This window comes from Hyposmocoma kahamanoa, unplaced genomic scaffold (assembly GCF_003589595.1).
Source record: "Hyposmocoma kahamanoa isolate Upper Pololo Valley unplaced genomic scaffold, ASM358959v1 63, whole genome shotgun sequence".
NCBI classification, from domain to species: Eukaryota; Metazoa; Arthropoda; class Insecta; order Lepidoptera; family Cosmopterigidae; genus Hyposmocoma; species Hyposmocoma kahamanoa.
The window spans coordinates 12,154,354-12,169,794 of NW_020653851.1; the positions used below are offsets into that span (position 1 = coordinate 12,154,354).

General features: G+C 38.2%; 2 protein-coding genes across 12 annotated transcripts in view; one reads left to right on the forward strand and one right to left on the reverse strand.

Moving 5' to 3' along the window:
- LOC113230530 (cytosolic carboxypeptidase 1-like) overlaps positions 1–15,441 on the forward strand; it is a 68,380-nt gene that overhangs the window by 29,206 nt on the left and 23,733 nt on the right. The window lies entirely within an intron of this gene.
- The window catches only part of LOC113230531, a 16,863-nt gene continuing 1,563 nt past the window's right edge, over positions 142–15,441 (reverse strand). The window contains exons 2-6 of one of the 4 annotated variants that reach the window (XM_026464517.1): positions 5,687–5,792; positions 3,402–3,478; positions 2,766–2,973; positions 1,766–1,933; positions 142–1,139 (exon numbers count right to left, since the gene is read on the reverse strand). In XM_026464517.1, coding sequence (XP_026320302.1) covers positions 689–1,139; positions 1,766–1,933; positions 2,766–2,973; positions 3,402–3,478; positions 5,687–5,792 — 1,010 coding nt within the window. In that variant the 3' untranslated portion in view covers positions 142–688. Of the gene's footprint in view, positions 1,140–1,755; positions 1,934–2,765; positions 2,974–3,401; positions 3,479–5,686; positions 5,793–15,441 lie in introns of all 4 variants that reach the window. The other 3 variants (XM_026464518.1, XM_026464520.1, XM_026464519.1) reach the window with 3 other exon arrangements.

The window sequence follows — 15,441 nt, forward strand, 5'->3', positions numbered from 1 at the left end:
AGACTCTTGAAGCTAATATATTGGATATAATTAATTACTCAATGAGGAATTTTGAGACTGCAAAATTAAACATCTTTTCTTTTAAAGTTTAAACTTTATTACCTTCGCTACATCACTATTTTTTAAATTCTTGAGTTTCAACTTATTTATACTTAACTAGGTATGTCGCGTATATAAACACTATCTTATTTGCCACTATTTTGATTGATATGTCCACACACTTCGACGGCTTAATTTTCTTATATTAAATTAATACAAATTACGGTTTAAATGAAATTACCAGAGATCTGACACACCTACATAAAATTAAAACTTATCGAAGTTAGGTACCTATATTTCGTGGAATACTCATTTTGTGATATTCACCGTTTTCGAAGACGGAGGCAAGTCGCAAAGAACGAGTCGCCAGCACCTTCACAAGAAATAATATTGCCCCATAAAACCTAAGTCCCCAGTCATTCACCTAGCTCGAAGTTATCGATTAGAATATCAGCCTAGAAATATCATTTACATATGTGTAATATTGATTAGTAAAATCTTATGCAGCGACGTATGCACCCTCAACACAAGTTCACACAATCCACAACGCTTAGAGAAAAATTGCATTAAATCATAAGTAATACTTTTGGTAGATAAAATAGCTAATTGTCATGTAAGGGTTAAGTTAATACGACCGTCAAGCCGGACGCTAGTAGGCGGGAGGAGCCAGCATACCGCTGGCGTGGACGGAGTGCTCCGTAGCGTCCGGCTCGAAAGTGGACGGAGATTTCTCAGCGGCGGACGCGTCACGTGCTGCCTCCTGGGCCAAGTACGCCGTGGGGTCATCGCCTACCATACCGCCATCATCCTCATAGGGTCCCTGAGTCGGCTCCTCTTTTTGCTCCTGCTCATGATCGTGGGAATCTTTAGAATGAGCGTCAGCGGCGCGAGAGTAATGAGAATCGATTTGAGGCGGGGACTTCATTAAAGCATTAGTCTTGAGATGTGGAGACTGAAGACCATCGAGAGAGGAAGGACGCAGCTTGCCGATGAGGTCGTTGAGGGTGAAGTGGGTGGGCAGGTGCTCGGATCGCGGTGGCGGCGGCGACGACGACGTGAGCGGGTGCGCCGTCGTCGTGGTCGTCATCGATAACGGCTTCCTGTTACCACAAATGGACGACCCTCAGTTAGAGAGCCGTACACATACCCACAATTGTATGTGAATTAGTACAAAAATCGCAACACTACTATATAATTAATATAAATTAATGATATTATTAAGCTAAAAATTAAACGCAGTTAGAGCACACAAACAAAAATATTAAATAATTGAATTAGTATTTCAATACTTTGTTCACTAAAAGTATCTCAAGAGATACCAAGCAAAGCCCCCTTCACCCACCCACCAAATGGACTTAGATAATTTTGAAAACATTATTTAAAAAAGAAAGACTCTGAAACTTTAAAAGCCAAAACTTTGTTTGTTGGGTGTAGGGCTTTTGTTTGGTGGTTGGGTTTGCGCAGAGACCTAATCCCGCGGGCTCGCGCGCTTCAAACACATAGGAATGAAAATGATATACTATGCCAATGTTAGCACACACACTACTGCATCAACTTTATATTAACTACAGACCAAAAAGTTATTGGTCTGATAATAATAATCGCCAATTTGAAAGCTAAATGTTAACCCTGCGAGGCAATGGCAATACTTATGGAAATTGGGGAGAGCGCGCGGCTAGTCGGGGAGCGGGCCTCCGGAGACGGCTGGCATCTCACCTGGCATTACCCCTGCGCCGAGGAGACCGGGATGGAGCCGTAGTTGTAGTAGTAGCAGCGCGTTTGCTCGCAGATGAAGTCCTTAATCTCCCCGCAGTGCTGCGGTTCCCAGTGGAAAGTCGGCGCCTTGAGAGCTACGCAGCCATTCGTCATCACATGCTCCGTCCTGGAAGACAAACTAGTTCTTATGCATTACATATCAACGCACACTCTTAATTGCAAACATTGCTAAGTTATTTTCATTATCTTCAGTGATTCTTCACAAACTAAAAGGTAATCTGAGACGACGTCCAAAACCGTTACTTAAAATCGTTTATGATGAGTTGACAATGGAAACCAATTTATCCAACAAATAATCGCAGTCAGCCAAGCGTAACGTGGGAAAAATCTAAACTATAATTGTTTAGACCGGTTGCAATACGAATATACAGGAATGTCTTTCACACAACAAAGGCTTATAATCTAGTCATTTACAATAATGGATCAGATGCTTTTTTTCTTTCACCACGAATGATCATCGAGAACAACAACTGTCAAAAAACGTGCAATGGTGCATCAAAATTTAAGATAATCATGACTAAAGATAATCATAGTCGCGTGTAATAAAAATACAATACCGCCGTAAACTTGCCTGCTTATCGGTATTTTACAGGGTATATCACGGAGAGTGTGCGATGGAATTACGTGATTTAATTCCACCTTTCCCTTTCCACCATCGGGGGAGTAGACATGGGTTTGGATTTCACCCCTATGTTGAGGATATTCCAAAGATTCGCATATGGCGAACGGCTATGGAGTGGAATTCCCCGCCTGCAGATTTGTTCCCTGAACGTTATAACTTGGACCTTTTCAATGCGAAAGTGAATAGGCATTATTTAGGTGTGCATGCTCCATCGTAGTCGTCATCGTACCTTTCCATCAGGTGCGATGGAGGTCAAATTAGCACTTACATTTGTATAAAAAATAAATAAACAAAGACAATACTTAGAAATTTGCCTTTAACTACGTACCCATGCCTGGCAGTGCGTTGAGGCGCGGTGCTACCCTGGGGCATATCAAGAGGATCCATGCTGTCGTCAGGGGTCTGACTGGGAGCATCCACGGTCACACGCCGCATGTAGTTGAAAGTCGCGTTAAAGGGAAGACCTGTGCTCATCCATAAATACATATCTGTGCCTAGATTGTTGCCTGATGTCCAGAAGTCATATTTATTGTAGCCTGGAATTAAAATATTGGTCTGATTAAGTAATTTTTTCTTCAAAGAAGCGCAACATTGTTTTCAACGTTTATGTTCTAGTAGCAGTAGAGCTCTTAGTGAAAGAGTTCAAAAAGAAAAGAGTTCGTCCAGGGAAGTACTGCCACCGTACTATTTCTGCCTACAAGCAGTAATGTAACCATTGCTGCGTTCTGGATTAGAAGGGTAAGGGCGATGGTGAAATTACAGGCACATGAGACTTGTCAATTTATGTCTCAGGATGACTGGTGCAGTGGCAATGCCCCCCAGATCATTGCGATTTAAAGCTGTGATTGGCACTGCAACCGTTATGGACAAGGCGTGTAGCTTACCGTCTCACTCGCGGCTTGTCTATCCTATCACTTAGTAGGTATCGTAAATAATCTAGATTCTACGAAAATTGTACACTCACCTGCATTCGTAAGATATGTCGTTATAGAATCTGCCTTCTCTTTAGTTTCAAAAGAAGCTAATTGGAGTCCTAGTGATCTGAAATAATAAACAAAACAGTTTTAATTACCTTCACGCTGACAAAAATATATGTACATTTTCTTATTAAACGAATTCGTATCTTATATTCGTAATGAATATTTAAATAACATAAACAACAAATCAAGTACTTGTGAGCATAACACTATGTAGTGGAAAACTCGTCCTGCGGCGTTAATATATACATGTTAGCTAAATAAGTAACTACTCCTGGTAAACATATTCAGCTATTAGATCGTGTGGAGGAACTTCAGAAAATCCTGTTCAGCGCGATGCAATTTATTGACTAAAGACAAGCTACGGCCTTGCAACGTCGGGACGACATTCCATCTCCAAGTTCAGAAAACTCTAGGAGATTAAAAACCCCTCGCGGCGATTCGTGTAATCATCGACCAACGCGATCAGTTACATTGCAAGGCAATGTTATAATGTTTTATAACGTTATTCCTTTATACTCAACATCGTCTATGGAACGACATACTAAATAAGCTTAGCATTGATTGGCGGTAAGCTTATAAAGTGTGGTACATTATGAGCTTACCGTCAATCAATGTTTCAATGGGAAAATATGTCACTGCAAATTACCACCCCTGACACGCTCCAATGTTTTTGCCATAAATTAAAACATTATAAATTATACACCACTTCAATTCATCAGCCTCAGTGTACTTTAGCGTCATAGCGGTTTCTTCACTTTTTATTCAATACAAGTGGCCATACCAGTCTCCGATCAGGTTTTATTAAAATAAATTGATATTGATAATTGTGAACCGTTGTTGGATATTTCAATGCAAAATATCGAGCGATATAAATATTTAGGAGGCATTAACATTAAGGCGTCGTTTATTGGTTGCCATGTCGGAAAAGGAATGAAGTTGTATTTATTATTAAAGATATACACCATCAACTTAACACAAATCACTCCAAACAATCGTAGAAAATTATACACATACATTCACCATAGGTACACGGTGCAAGTTGTTACGAGTGTAACTGTCGTTAAATTATCAACTCTCACTTATTTGTCGTACTAAACAGGATGATATAAGATGATAAAAAACTGCAAATGGTTCTTCGACGTGGTTCTACCGTTATTTCCTTTTTGTCACGATCCGCAAGAACCGTAACGCGACGGTCTCAATGCGCAGTTTGCAAATTATCCACGGATCCCGCAACTTAGTAGCAGACATGTGCGACACTGGCTCATGACACTTCGCCACGCAGCACCTGTTGGCTCGATATGCCTGTCGTTCTGAATGACGATCTCACTGTTTTCTCTACTTCACATGATCCTACAACGACCTTAATCGATTTCAAGTTCACGCTCAATCATTAGTCTTGAGGTCACTTAAAAAAACTAAACAAGTGTTCCGAGGTATGCTCCCACCGTCGTTAACAATTGAAACTGTAAATAGGTCGTGATCCGTGATAGAAGGACATCGTGACCGACCGACGACGAGGCAAGTAACCTTTGATACGAATGCACGTGGTTCAATTTAGTTCACGGTGCTAGTATGGTTCCTTTCTGCAATGAAACCATGCTCTAATTCAATATATTATACTTCAACAACAAAGACGATTATATCCTTCAACACGCAGTTGAAAATATAAGAGTATTTTTGTCACGTAAGTGTTCATTAGATAGTGTTAGAACTGCTAATATTAAAATAAAACAAAGTTTTTTTTATTATTAATATGAATTCTAGAAATTTCAAACAAAATGTTCTAGAGCGGCTTGTGAGCGAGCGTCAAAAATAGTTTGAAACAGGCAATCGGAGTGTCGATATTGTTCTTGAATGTTCCCAGAAACTAACGGGAATGCAAATGTCCTGCACTTCCTGGTCGCGACTCAAGGCGTTCGGAGTGAACCTAGATACTTAAACAGGACCAAAGTACTCACGCTTGTTAACGCCAACCCAGCTAAGCTTACTTATGGCAGGAACAGGACCGATACGACACGACAGATAGGAATCCAAAGTCACGATGCGACTATTAAATCTGCTGAGTCTATCCCGTGAGAAATGGAAAGCATACTTTTGCTGAGCCATGATTATTACTTGTGAAGATCGGAGCTCAACATTAAGTAACGGGACTCCATTGATATTGCTATGAGAAATGTTCATAACGACGATCACACAAAGGCAAAAGAATCTAAGAAACTTGTTGATGCCCTTTTTGTAAATAAGAATGATATGCGAAAAGTCGTACCTGCAATATTGATAAGCTAGGAAGTAGTTGAGCTCCGGGCTGTACGGGTTCATTCTTGATATGAAATATTGCACACCATCGAGCTGAATGGTTGTTATCCTCTGGGCTGAAATAAATAACGGAATATTATATTACCGCACTTAACAAGAAATACGCTAATTGTAAATCTCATAACATTGACATTTTGGTCTATACATATACCTGTTGCTAATAATATCTTATTAGGAGAAATATCAAACTCAGTTTTAAGATATGTTATATATTTTCCTAAGTACTTAACTTTCGGCCGACAGATCATATTTGCGGTTATACGAACAGATTTCGTAAAACCTCCTACAATATTGTCGGGTACAGCTTGATTATTCTGCCGTCCACTATGCAGAACGCGGCTAAGAGACAAATGGTCAAATATCCGTTTTATATAGCAAAAGATAGAGCACAAAATTCTCTTTTGAAAACAGGTAAAATTAGTTGACGCGTTCGACTTATCGGAACTTACCCTAACGATGCATAGCTGAAAATGATCTAAAACTGGGTTATGGCTTTTTTATGATATCTCAAAATAAAATTTTGCTTCAGTTAGCGGACGGCGGTATTGTAAATATATTTTACATACGAGGCAATGTGTTGGTAACCTAAGAACAAATTTTAAAAGAAAAATATCAATTAAGGTAATGGACACTCTTTGCAATTTGTTGGTTAGTCACCCCTTTTCAAGGCATTTTGTGAAGGCAAAATCAATTTTCAGATTGTACTTAAAATATAAAAACAGAAAAGACTCAATAGTATTTATAATGCAATATGACCCGTTTGTTTGAGTCAAGCTAGTCTCCAGTGGGAGTGGACGTGACAATGAATGTTGTCACAAAATTAATATGACCCCGAGACGCGCTGTTCCTCGGCCATTCATCTTGCTTGATACATGATCGACGCCTCCGCTCTTTTGTATTGCGTAACATTCCTGTTAAAGTACCGGCGTTATACGTCTGCTACGTAAATATAATTCATATTTTAAACACTTAATTAATTAAGGTACTCATCAAGTAACAAAAGTCAAAGTAAGTGTATTACTTCCAAGGTTACTTTCACATCATACTTATTTAGACTGGTTTTTTACAAATCAAACAAATTCATCAATACAAAGCGAAGCCAATCATGCAGCGGTCGGCCCTCCGTCTGGTAACGACGTGCTTGATTAAATTTACATTGCGTATCTTGTTGTGGTTTACCACAAACTTACGCATCTAAACTACCGAACAAATTGTACATCATTCCAAGGAATGAATATCCAAGGAACGCTTGTACTTAAATACCTTGCAGTAAACGAGGAAGCCCACAAGTAATAAAGGTGAAGTAAAAAGTTGCAATTAGTGTAGGAATAGTGGCGCCTGGACTGTAAACAACCGACAGACGGTCTTGAACGTCGGTCATTACTCCGACTTAATGAATTGGTAGTGCAATGTCATCCAACTCTCACTGGTACAAATCACTAAATTCCGAAAGTCTCTTACCAAAGCACACTGACAACTAATATTAAATCTAAACCGTTGAATTGGGTATTAAAAGATTGACTACCTAAGAATTTTCTAGACAGACATCGGTCACCTTCAGGTCTTCGAACCTCAACACGCTTTATTAATATCCTTGGGGTTATATTATGAACACACTATGATTAAATGCATCTTGTAGCGTGTCGAACGCTAGTAGAAACGATCCTCCAAGGAAATTAACAGTGTTGAACTGATTTGCATACTTAGTAGTAGACTCATTAATTGGCTCGAGATTGATAGACACCACGTCTTTGCTGCACACGGCTATTTTATCAGAGATTAGAAGTATTTATTGCTGGCGTCCACGATTGCCATTAAAGTGTCGATGTCGCCCTAATGGAAAACCAATACGTATTTAGATTACAAGCTATCCTATCAGTTCAACCATCTTTCAATCCTGCGCAGGATTGATAACTACGCATGCGGCGGTAAACAGTACAGTTTGTATTTTTAACGCATTATAAATTTTCCTTAACAATTATTTTAATCGTTTAAGCTGAAATGTGAAAATTTAGAAGACTTATTGCTTCTTTACTGTTTTAAGACAGCCAATTGTCCACTCCCATCGTTAAAAAGCTGCACGGTTGAAACCCCCGTTCGAGCTTTACTCGGCTATTAGAGGCTCTGAACCTCCGATTGGAATCCATGCATAATACAGGCTCATGCATAAACGATGTCGCGCATTACTCGCGTACTTCGCTTTTACCTTTTTATACAATCTTTTCACGATGAATACCTCCATCGTTTGTTTAATAGCTCAGACAATTTATCTTAACATGATGTTTTGCATTCGTAGTCTCTCTGACGTTCGGTAGCAAAGTTTATTGAAACTTTATATCCACGCCTAAAAGCTTTATAGCTTTATTTATACTTTTGTGATGCTTATCATCCATTAGGTCCAAACCCGTTTCATAACTAGTATTACATTAACATCGTTTTGGAACTAATTTATTACATTAGAAAAGATCTAAACGGGTGACCATTAATTTGAAGTAATTGAAAATATCTACACATCCAAAGTCATAAATTTGATCTATTCGGTCAACGTGCTCAAAATACACACTACACATTTGAGAAAAATCAACATTATTTCAGCAGTAGTAATGCTGTAGATTTCAAATTGAAAAAAAAAATGTAGTTGAAAAAAAATTCACCGCGTCTTTCACTAATTATACTCATATTACATTATTGTTTCAAAGATTCATAATCAACCACCCAAGTTTGTTTCTCTCTTGTGATTCCCAATAAGTAGTACAATACAGAATACATACAAGAGTATAAAAGGAGATCGTTAGGGCTTTTAGAAAGTGGCGGTTTGACACCGAGACGTGTACAGTGCAAGGTAACAAAGACGGTCGCGCAGGCGCGTCACGTCGCGTGAGTCATATGCGTTCGCAGCATACTGATGTGCCATCGGCAGTCCCGACCACGTACACTATAGCTACGCCCGAAGACGGTGATAGTGTTAATGGCGGTTTAGGGTTGCTGATATAAATAACATTCGATTTGTAATGGTATTCGGGCGAGAGTAAGAAACTTCAAATAGTTCCCAATAACAAAGGCCTCACTGAAATTTTCCAATAATCATAACGTGACTTTAAGGAAAACAATCCAAAGAACATCACTTCACATGGAATAATAACCATCTGTGAACGGCTCTTGTACAACTGAACGGGCAATCAAATCTATTCCTCTGCAGGAATGTACCCCCTATGTAGATCTAGGAGGTAGCTAGGGTGATTGTACTCAACTACGGTAACGCTGATCGTATATCCGGACTAATCTACCGGATGAACGATTCATGGGGACTAAAGAAATGCGACGAATTTTTGCCGACGACGAATTTGACCGCCGTAAATACAGCTTCATAAAATTCGATTTATTTAAGTTTTTATTTTAATCAAATTCTATGGTAAGTACTTACTATATTTCTACACAATATTTATATGCAATTGAGACTAATACGTCCGTCCTATTCATAGTAGAGGTAGATTTAATGTGGTGTATAGAAAGATAAAGATAACTCATGTATATAGCCATGTAGAGACGAGAATAAAAATATTTTCTGTTACATGTCCCGATTTATTGTGTAAATAAAATACAGAGAACGCAAACTTATGTCTACTTGGCTATACGTACACAGTATTGTAGTCTAGGTTCTACTCTATGAGTAGAACTACTGGCGGAGTGAATATAGTTTTGTATTTAGAATGTGTTTGAAAAAATAGGTTAGAAAGAAAGAACATCTTGAGAGATCCAGAAGTAACCTCAAAAAGTAAACATGTAAAAAGTACAATACATATCAAGTTTTGAAGATTATCTCAGTTTATATTTATAAAGTACCTCTCGCTACGCATCCTAAGCTACGCCCCTAGGTTACAGTATATAGGTTTGAGTTATCTAAGTTACTCTGTCTCGACACCACATTAAATTAAGATCATATATTTTTATTATTGCTTTTTTACAAACATTCCTTAATGTGACTATTATTGTAACGTACCTACTGCGGTATACACATACGTGTTGCGGTACAAGTTCAAATTTTAAAAAAAGTTGAAATTTAAATAAGGCTGATTTAAAAAATATATTAGTGGTTTTTTTTTAATACCTCAAAAATAAATGCCATGCCGATTTCACGCCTGTGTAACTGACGCCATCGTCGACGATTTCACGACTCGCGCACATGTCTAATCCGGGGAGACGCTGAAATTCTAGATTGTCAACCCTAAGTCAATGTAGGGGTGAGTGCACTGCAGTGCGCGAGCGCCGCTCATATAACCGGACTAATCCGCCGGACATAACACTCATGCTAACGGCTCAATGCCCAAACATTCGCGAATCATAATTCACTGCCCGTGCTTTCTTGTCCTTTACACATACCTACACGCACACACACAGTTTATTATTTTATAACTGTAAACATAACACTTAATTTCTGCCGCCAAAGTAATGTAAACTTACTGTGCTGGTGAAATGTCAAGCTCATGGGACTTGTCAACTTATGTCTAAGGGTGACTGACGCAAGGGCAGTGTCCCTAAGACGTCTACAATTTAAAGCTCTGAGTGTCGGTGCAAATATTATGGATAGGCGCGTAGCTTGCTACCAAGCACCTTGTTCTTCCCGCCACATAGTATTATAAAACAAATCCGTAAATTCTGAAAAGCCACAAAAGTAGATTTTCGAAGTCATTGTTGGGCGAGTCAAATAAGAATAGGACCCATAATTCGCAGGTGTTTTTCAATATCCGAAAGATAGAATCGTGTAGTGACGCGATACGTTATAAAATCCATACCCAGAACCTACTCGTAAACCCATTTCTGCTAAATAAAATTTGAAGACTAAAAAATTATCCATTATTCTAAACTTTTTTGCTTTCAATAAATATTAAGTGCGCATTTGACCTCCATCTCACATGATGAGAAGTGATGGTGGGGTCGACGATGCAGCATGCTCACCTAAATAATGCCTAATAATAATATTTTTTGTTATTATATACATATATCCATAAAACGAGGAGGTACTTAAATCGATTGCGTTTTTTTTATCTTTTTTTTTTTGTATGTTCGTTTCGCGATAACTCAGCATTGGTAAACCGATTGTGATGGTTCTTGATTTGTTGGAAAGTGGATACCTCAGAAGTGGTCCCATTTAAATTTGAAGAAAATATTCCACCTCTAAGGATGGTAAACTAGGGTATGAATGACTTTTTTAGTATATTGTACTGATTTATCATGAAAATGAGGTTTTCGATGAAGGAAAACATCTTCACAAGGTTCACAACCTCGGAAAATGCAACAACACGCGTTGGGCCAGCGTGGCGGTCTATGGCCTAAAACCCTCGCCTGAAAAGAGACCCGAGAGAGAGAGAGATATATATATATATATGTATACTTAATATACAGTTCTCTGGTACATTGCACAAAGAAAAACAATTTCTGTACTTAAGTTTACATAATCGGACAAAGATTTTTGTTCAAAGATAGCGTCAATCATTTCTTTAAGTGTATTCATTACACGTTATTAAATGTTGTATGATCGGATATAGTCAATCAAGCAATGAGCTATTACTTCCGAGAAATATCCGTGCATACGAAAGTGAATCCCCATTGAAATACGACCATTGATTCATTATAATTCGTTTACATACTACACCTCCATCATGTATAATAATAGCAACTTCCTCAACAAACTGTTATTCGCATGAGAAACCAAATACTGTCGTAACTCAAAATTGTGTAATTGAGAAAATATTATTTGTAAATATAAAAAAACGGTGACTGGATCGTATTTCGAATAACGTGATTATTTTTATTTATACATAGTTATGTATATACAAACGAGAATATATATTTATTGCTTTCATTTACTGATTTATTGAGCTTTTAAATCGTGCCTCTCTATTCCGCAACGACACTATTATATTATTACTTATTAAGAATAATTAATAAATTATTGGATATACTAAAAGATTATACATCATTTAAAAAGATATTTTGAATATTGTAAAAAATACTAATTTAATTGCAGTTTATTTTAAATCATGCATACGTAAATATAAAAAACCTAAGCATTGTCTACATTTTTTATGAAACTTTTAACACTGCTTTGTTAACCTTTCACTGGGGTTAATAAGTCTTGTACCTGGCAAGAGTAATTAACCATTGCATGTTCTAAGAACCCTTTTCAAGAATTGAAATATTCTATTATTAAAAAAACAACTAATCACGAAACAAAAAATAAACACACGCCCCAGCGACTGCGAGCAGAAATAAATGTTCTTATTGAGTTTCACTGATAATTTTTGCTCCCTCCCCTCACAGTGTAATTATACTCGTCATTAAAATAAATTATTCCTGAGGTAAGGTCATTGTCTGCACTCTGCTATATGCAAGCTGAGGTAGGCTTAACCCATGCGTTTAGATACCAAGGAATAAGACATTAAGCAAATGGCACTGGATCCAGGGTGCAAAACCGGTTGGCATCAAGTTGAGAAGTAACCAGTTTAAAAATAGTATTTCTAGACCCGAGATGAACCCTACTACACTAGGAACACGACGCGGAGTCAAACGTTGCCATATGTTGAACACTGGCTACACCCCACGAATGGTTTCCGTTTTTATTGCGATTCCAAAGAAATAAACCACCGGATATCCATCTCAAACTAGTGCCTACATAATACAAGGAATCTACTAACACAAATAAAATTTAAAGATATAAATTCATAACACGTACTTTTGAACCGAATTATAAAGACATTAAAATTCTTTATTAGTTTTTATTTTCGACCAGAACAGGGTCAGGTATTTACGAACTCCTTCCTAGTAACGTAAAGTATCGTGTTACTGATGTTTACGGCATCGTAATATTTTATTTCCCGAAAGCGAGTAAAAGTACGAGCATGAATAAGACATTGGTAATATAAGTACAATACTCATAAATGTAGTAATGTTATAATGCGAAATGTCATCATTTTACGATCCGTAAAGAAACATACTCGAAACATCCGAACAATCAGAAGAATTCCAGACGCCGCCGGACTCAACGTAAAACATTGCGCGCGCTTACGATGGGGTGTCCACGATATTATGATATGTTGCGTTGCATAATCTGAGTAGTCAGCTGCGGAATTCTTTGCTCTGACATGTCATAACAGAGGGTAACCATACTTTATTTTTACCCCATATAGATAAGCCTTTCCTCCATCACCGCCAACAACTTGTTGACAGTTAACATTGAAAAGTAATAAAGTTAAAAAGATTAAGCTACAAAGCAAGGACAATCGAACTAACCGCGAGTAATCGGCTTAACTCAAAGGCGATCTGATCGCATTTCTCACAAATCGGATGATGACTCAAAGGAATTTCCGAAGCCGCAGGATGGTCTTCAAATTACTCTTAGTTAATGTAGCGTAAAAAATATGCAATTTGAGTGTCTATCGAAACTTCTTGATTACTCGCGTCCGTGGGAACATCGATCGGATTGTTCGCGGTCGGATAACGATCGAAACGCAAAAAAGGGATCGAGATAATGGTAAGCGAACGAAACGCTGGAGACGAGACCAAGGACGGCGCGCGCTCCCTCCGCTCTCACCCTCCCTGTTCCCTGGAATGCATCTACCGGACTATTTTTAGTAATCAAACCCGATGCCGACCCAAGCCTCGCCAAAGAGACAAACAAATGTTCGCGAACGCTATTAATTCCATTGAAATTTATTGCTAACGAGCCCGCATGTCCAGGTTGTTACAATGATAAGATGCCTTTTGGACAGCACAATAAAAGCAGGACGCATAATGTAACCGACTTCAATAATGACGCCCGTCACCTACAAATCATCTCTGACTTAAAAGAAACTAATCAAAACTATTTTTTATGATTAAACTTGGCAGCAGACAGAGTAAAGATTAAGACTGATCATCCGCTACAGATCATCATTTGAAATAATCTTGTGTTTAATTTATCTGACGTTACGCATCCGTGTAACATCCCCAACCGCAGTAATTTGATACAATCCTAACTTCCACCTGTTGCTTAACCACATTACCTTTGAATAACGGCGGCAAAAAAGGATAAAAATATGAGGATCGTAATAAAGAAGCCTTTGAACTTTCGACACCCGACTGATTTAAGATCAACCCTTTAATATTCTTAATGGTAAATCAAACATAATGGGTGGTTACGAGACATTAGTTATTTATTATAGATGATATTTTTAATTTATTGGTAATATTTTCATGAGAATTCATAGCCTTTTGTTTTGTTTCTCTCCAAGCACTCACTAGAAAAAATTGGTCTGTTACACTCAAGCACTGTTATATTTCATGATTATAGTGATTAGCATATTGCAATTATTTTATTATTACAAAGCTAGGCAACAATGTTTATTATAAACAGAGATATTCAAGTACGTAACAATGAATCATAGAATAACAAATGATGTAACAGAAGCGCACCTGCTATTAGTGATAAACCAGAGGTATCGAATTACTCTCAATGCACGATCACAATCATTGCAATTTTTAATCACAAAATTGTTATTAATTCGCTCCTCATTAATTCCTTTTAGCACTTTTATGGGTTTTATAATATTATACAATGTTGATCGCAATATAATGGCTCCATTTGATATCATGATAATAACTAAGTAATGCACAAACATTTGCTCTATAATATTCTGAATATCACTATTTCAGGCGAACCCAAACGGCTTTTACGGTAATGGTTTAGCAAGCGCTATAACGTTATGCCGTGAAGCTCAGGTACTGCTCTAGACATTAGAGGGCCTGGGCACGCGGCTATCAAGCTGTGGCTACCGGCATAGGCAGCAAAGGGCGATGAACCCCTGCGCCCGATGCACCTGTTACACCGCCCCCCACAGCCCCTCGTCTATTTTTTCCCAACACCCACTTCCGTTCGACATTTTTTGCCTACCTGTCGATAACCCGTCAGATAACCGCGGACACGCCTCATTAGACGAATCGTTTCCCGCGATGTTGATTGGTGTATCTAGTCAAAGTTTTCTCACAGAAATATCTCGACAAACCACCTAAACATTCCGATAGATGATCGTTTGTTTCGCGAGGTGATGTCATTGACTGAGAATTAATTGGTTTCCGTGAATAGCCGTAAACTATCTGCGATTTTACCGCCTATTATGTGATATGTTTTTCTGAATTCCCTCTTTAATACATCAATCTTAGTCTTAAGTAGATATAAAATTTGCTAAATCAATGGCCTCTCGAAGTTTATAGTATACATTTCAGGTACAATACTGGCTGGCATTGTAACTAAGCCTAGTGCGACAATTTCTAGCGAAACTATAAAGAGCAAACATGCGGTGAAGACAGCAATGAATAAGAGTACAGTTGCTACTAGTACCTAAAGAGGCTGAACAGCATGTTAGTTGACAGAGGGTCGTGTTGTTGCAAGGGCTGTCACATTGTTCGACCGTCGCCGCAGCGCTCGCGCCGCATAACTTCGACCACTTGAGTCAATATACGCGAAACGGGCTGCTGCCCGCTTTATAGCTTAGCCTTTCATATCATGAGCTTTGTTGATATTACGTACGAGTTACAAGGCATTACAGGAGAGTTTATTGCGTGTAACCTGTAGGGCAACTTGTTTTGCGCGACTTTTTACACTCGAGATAAAAGTTCAAAAGAAAAAAGCGTATTTATGCGCACGCATTTGTTACTCCAATAATATGA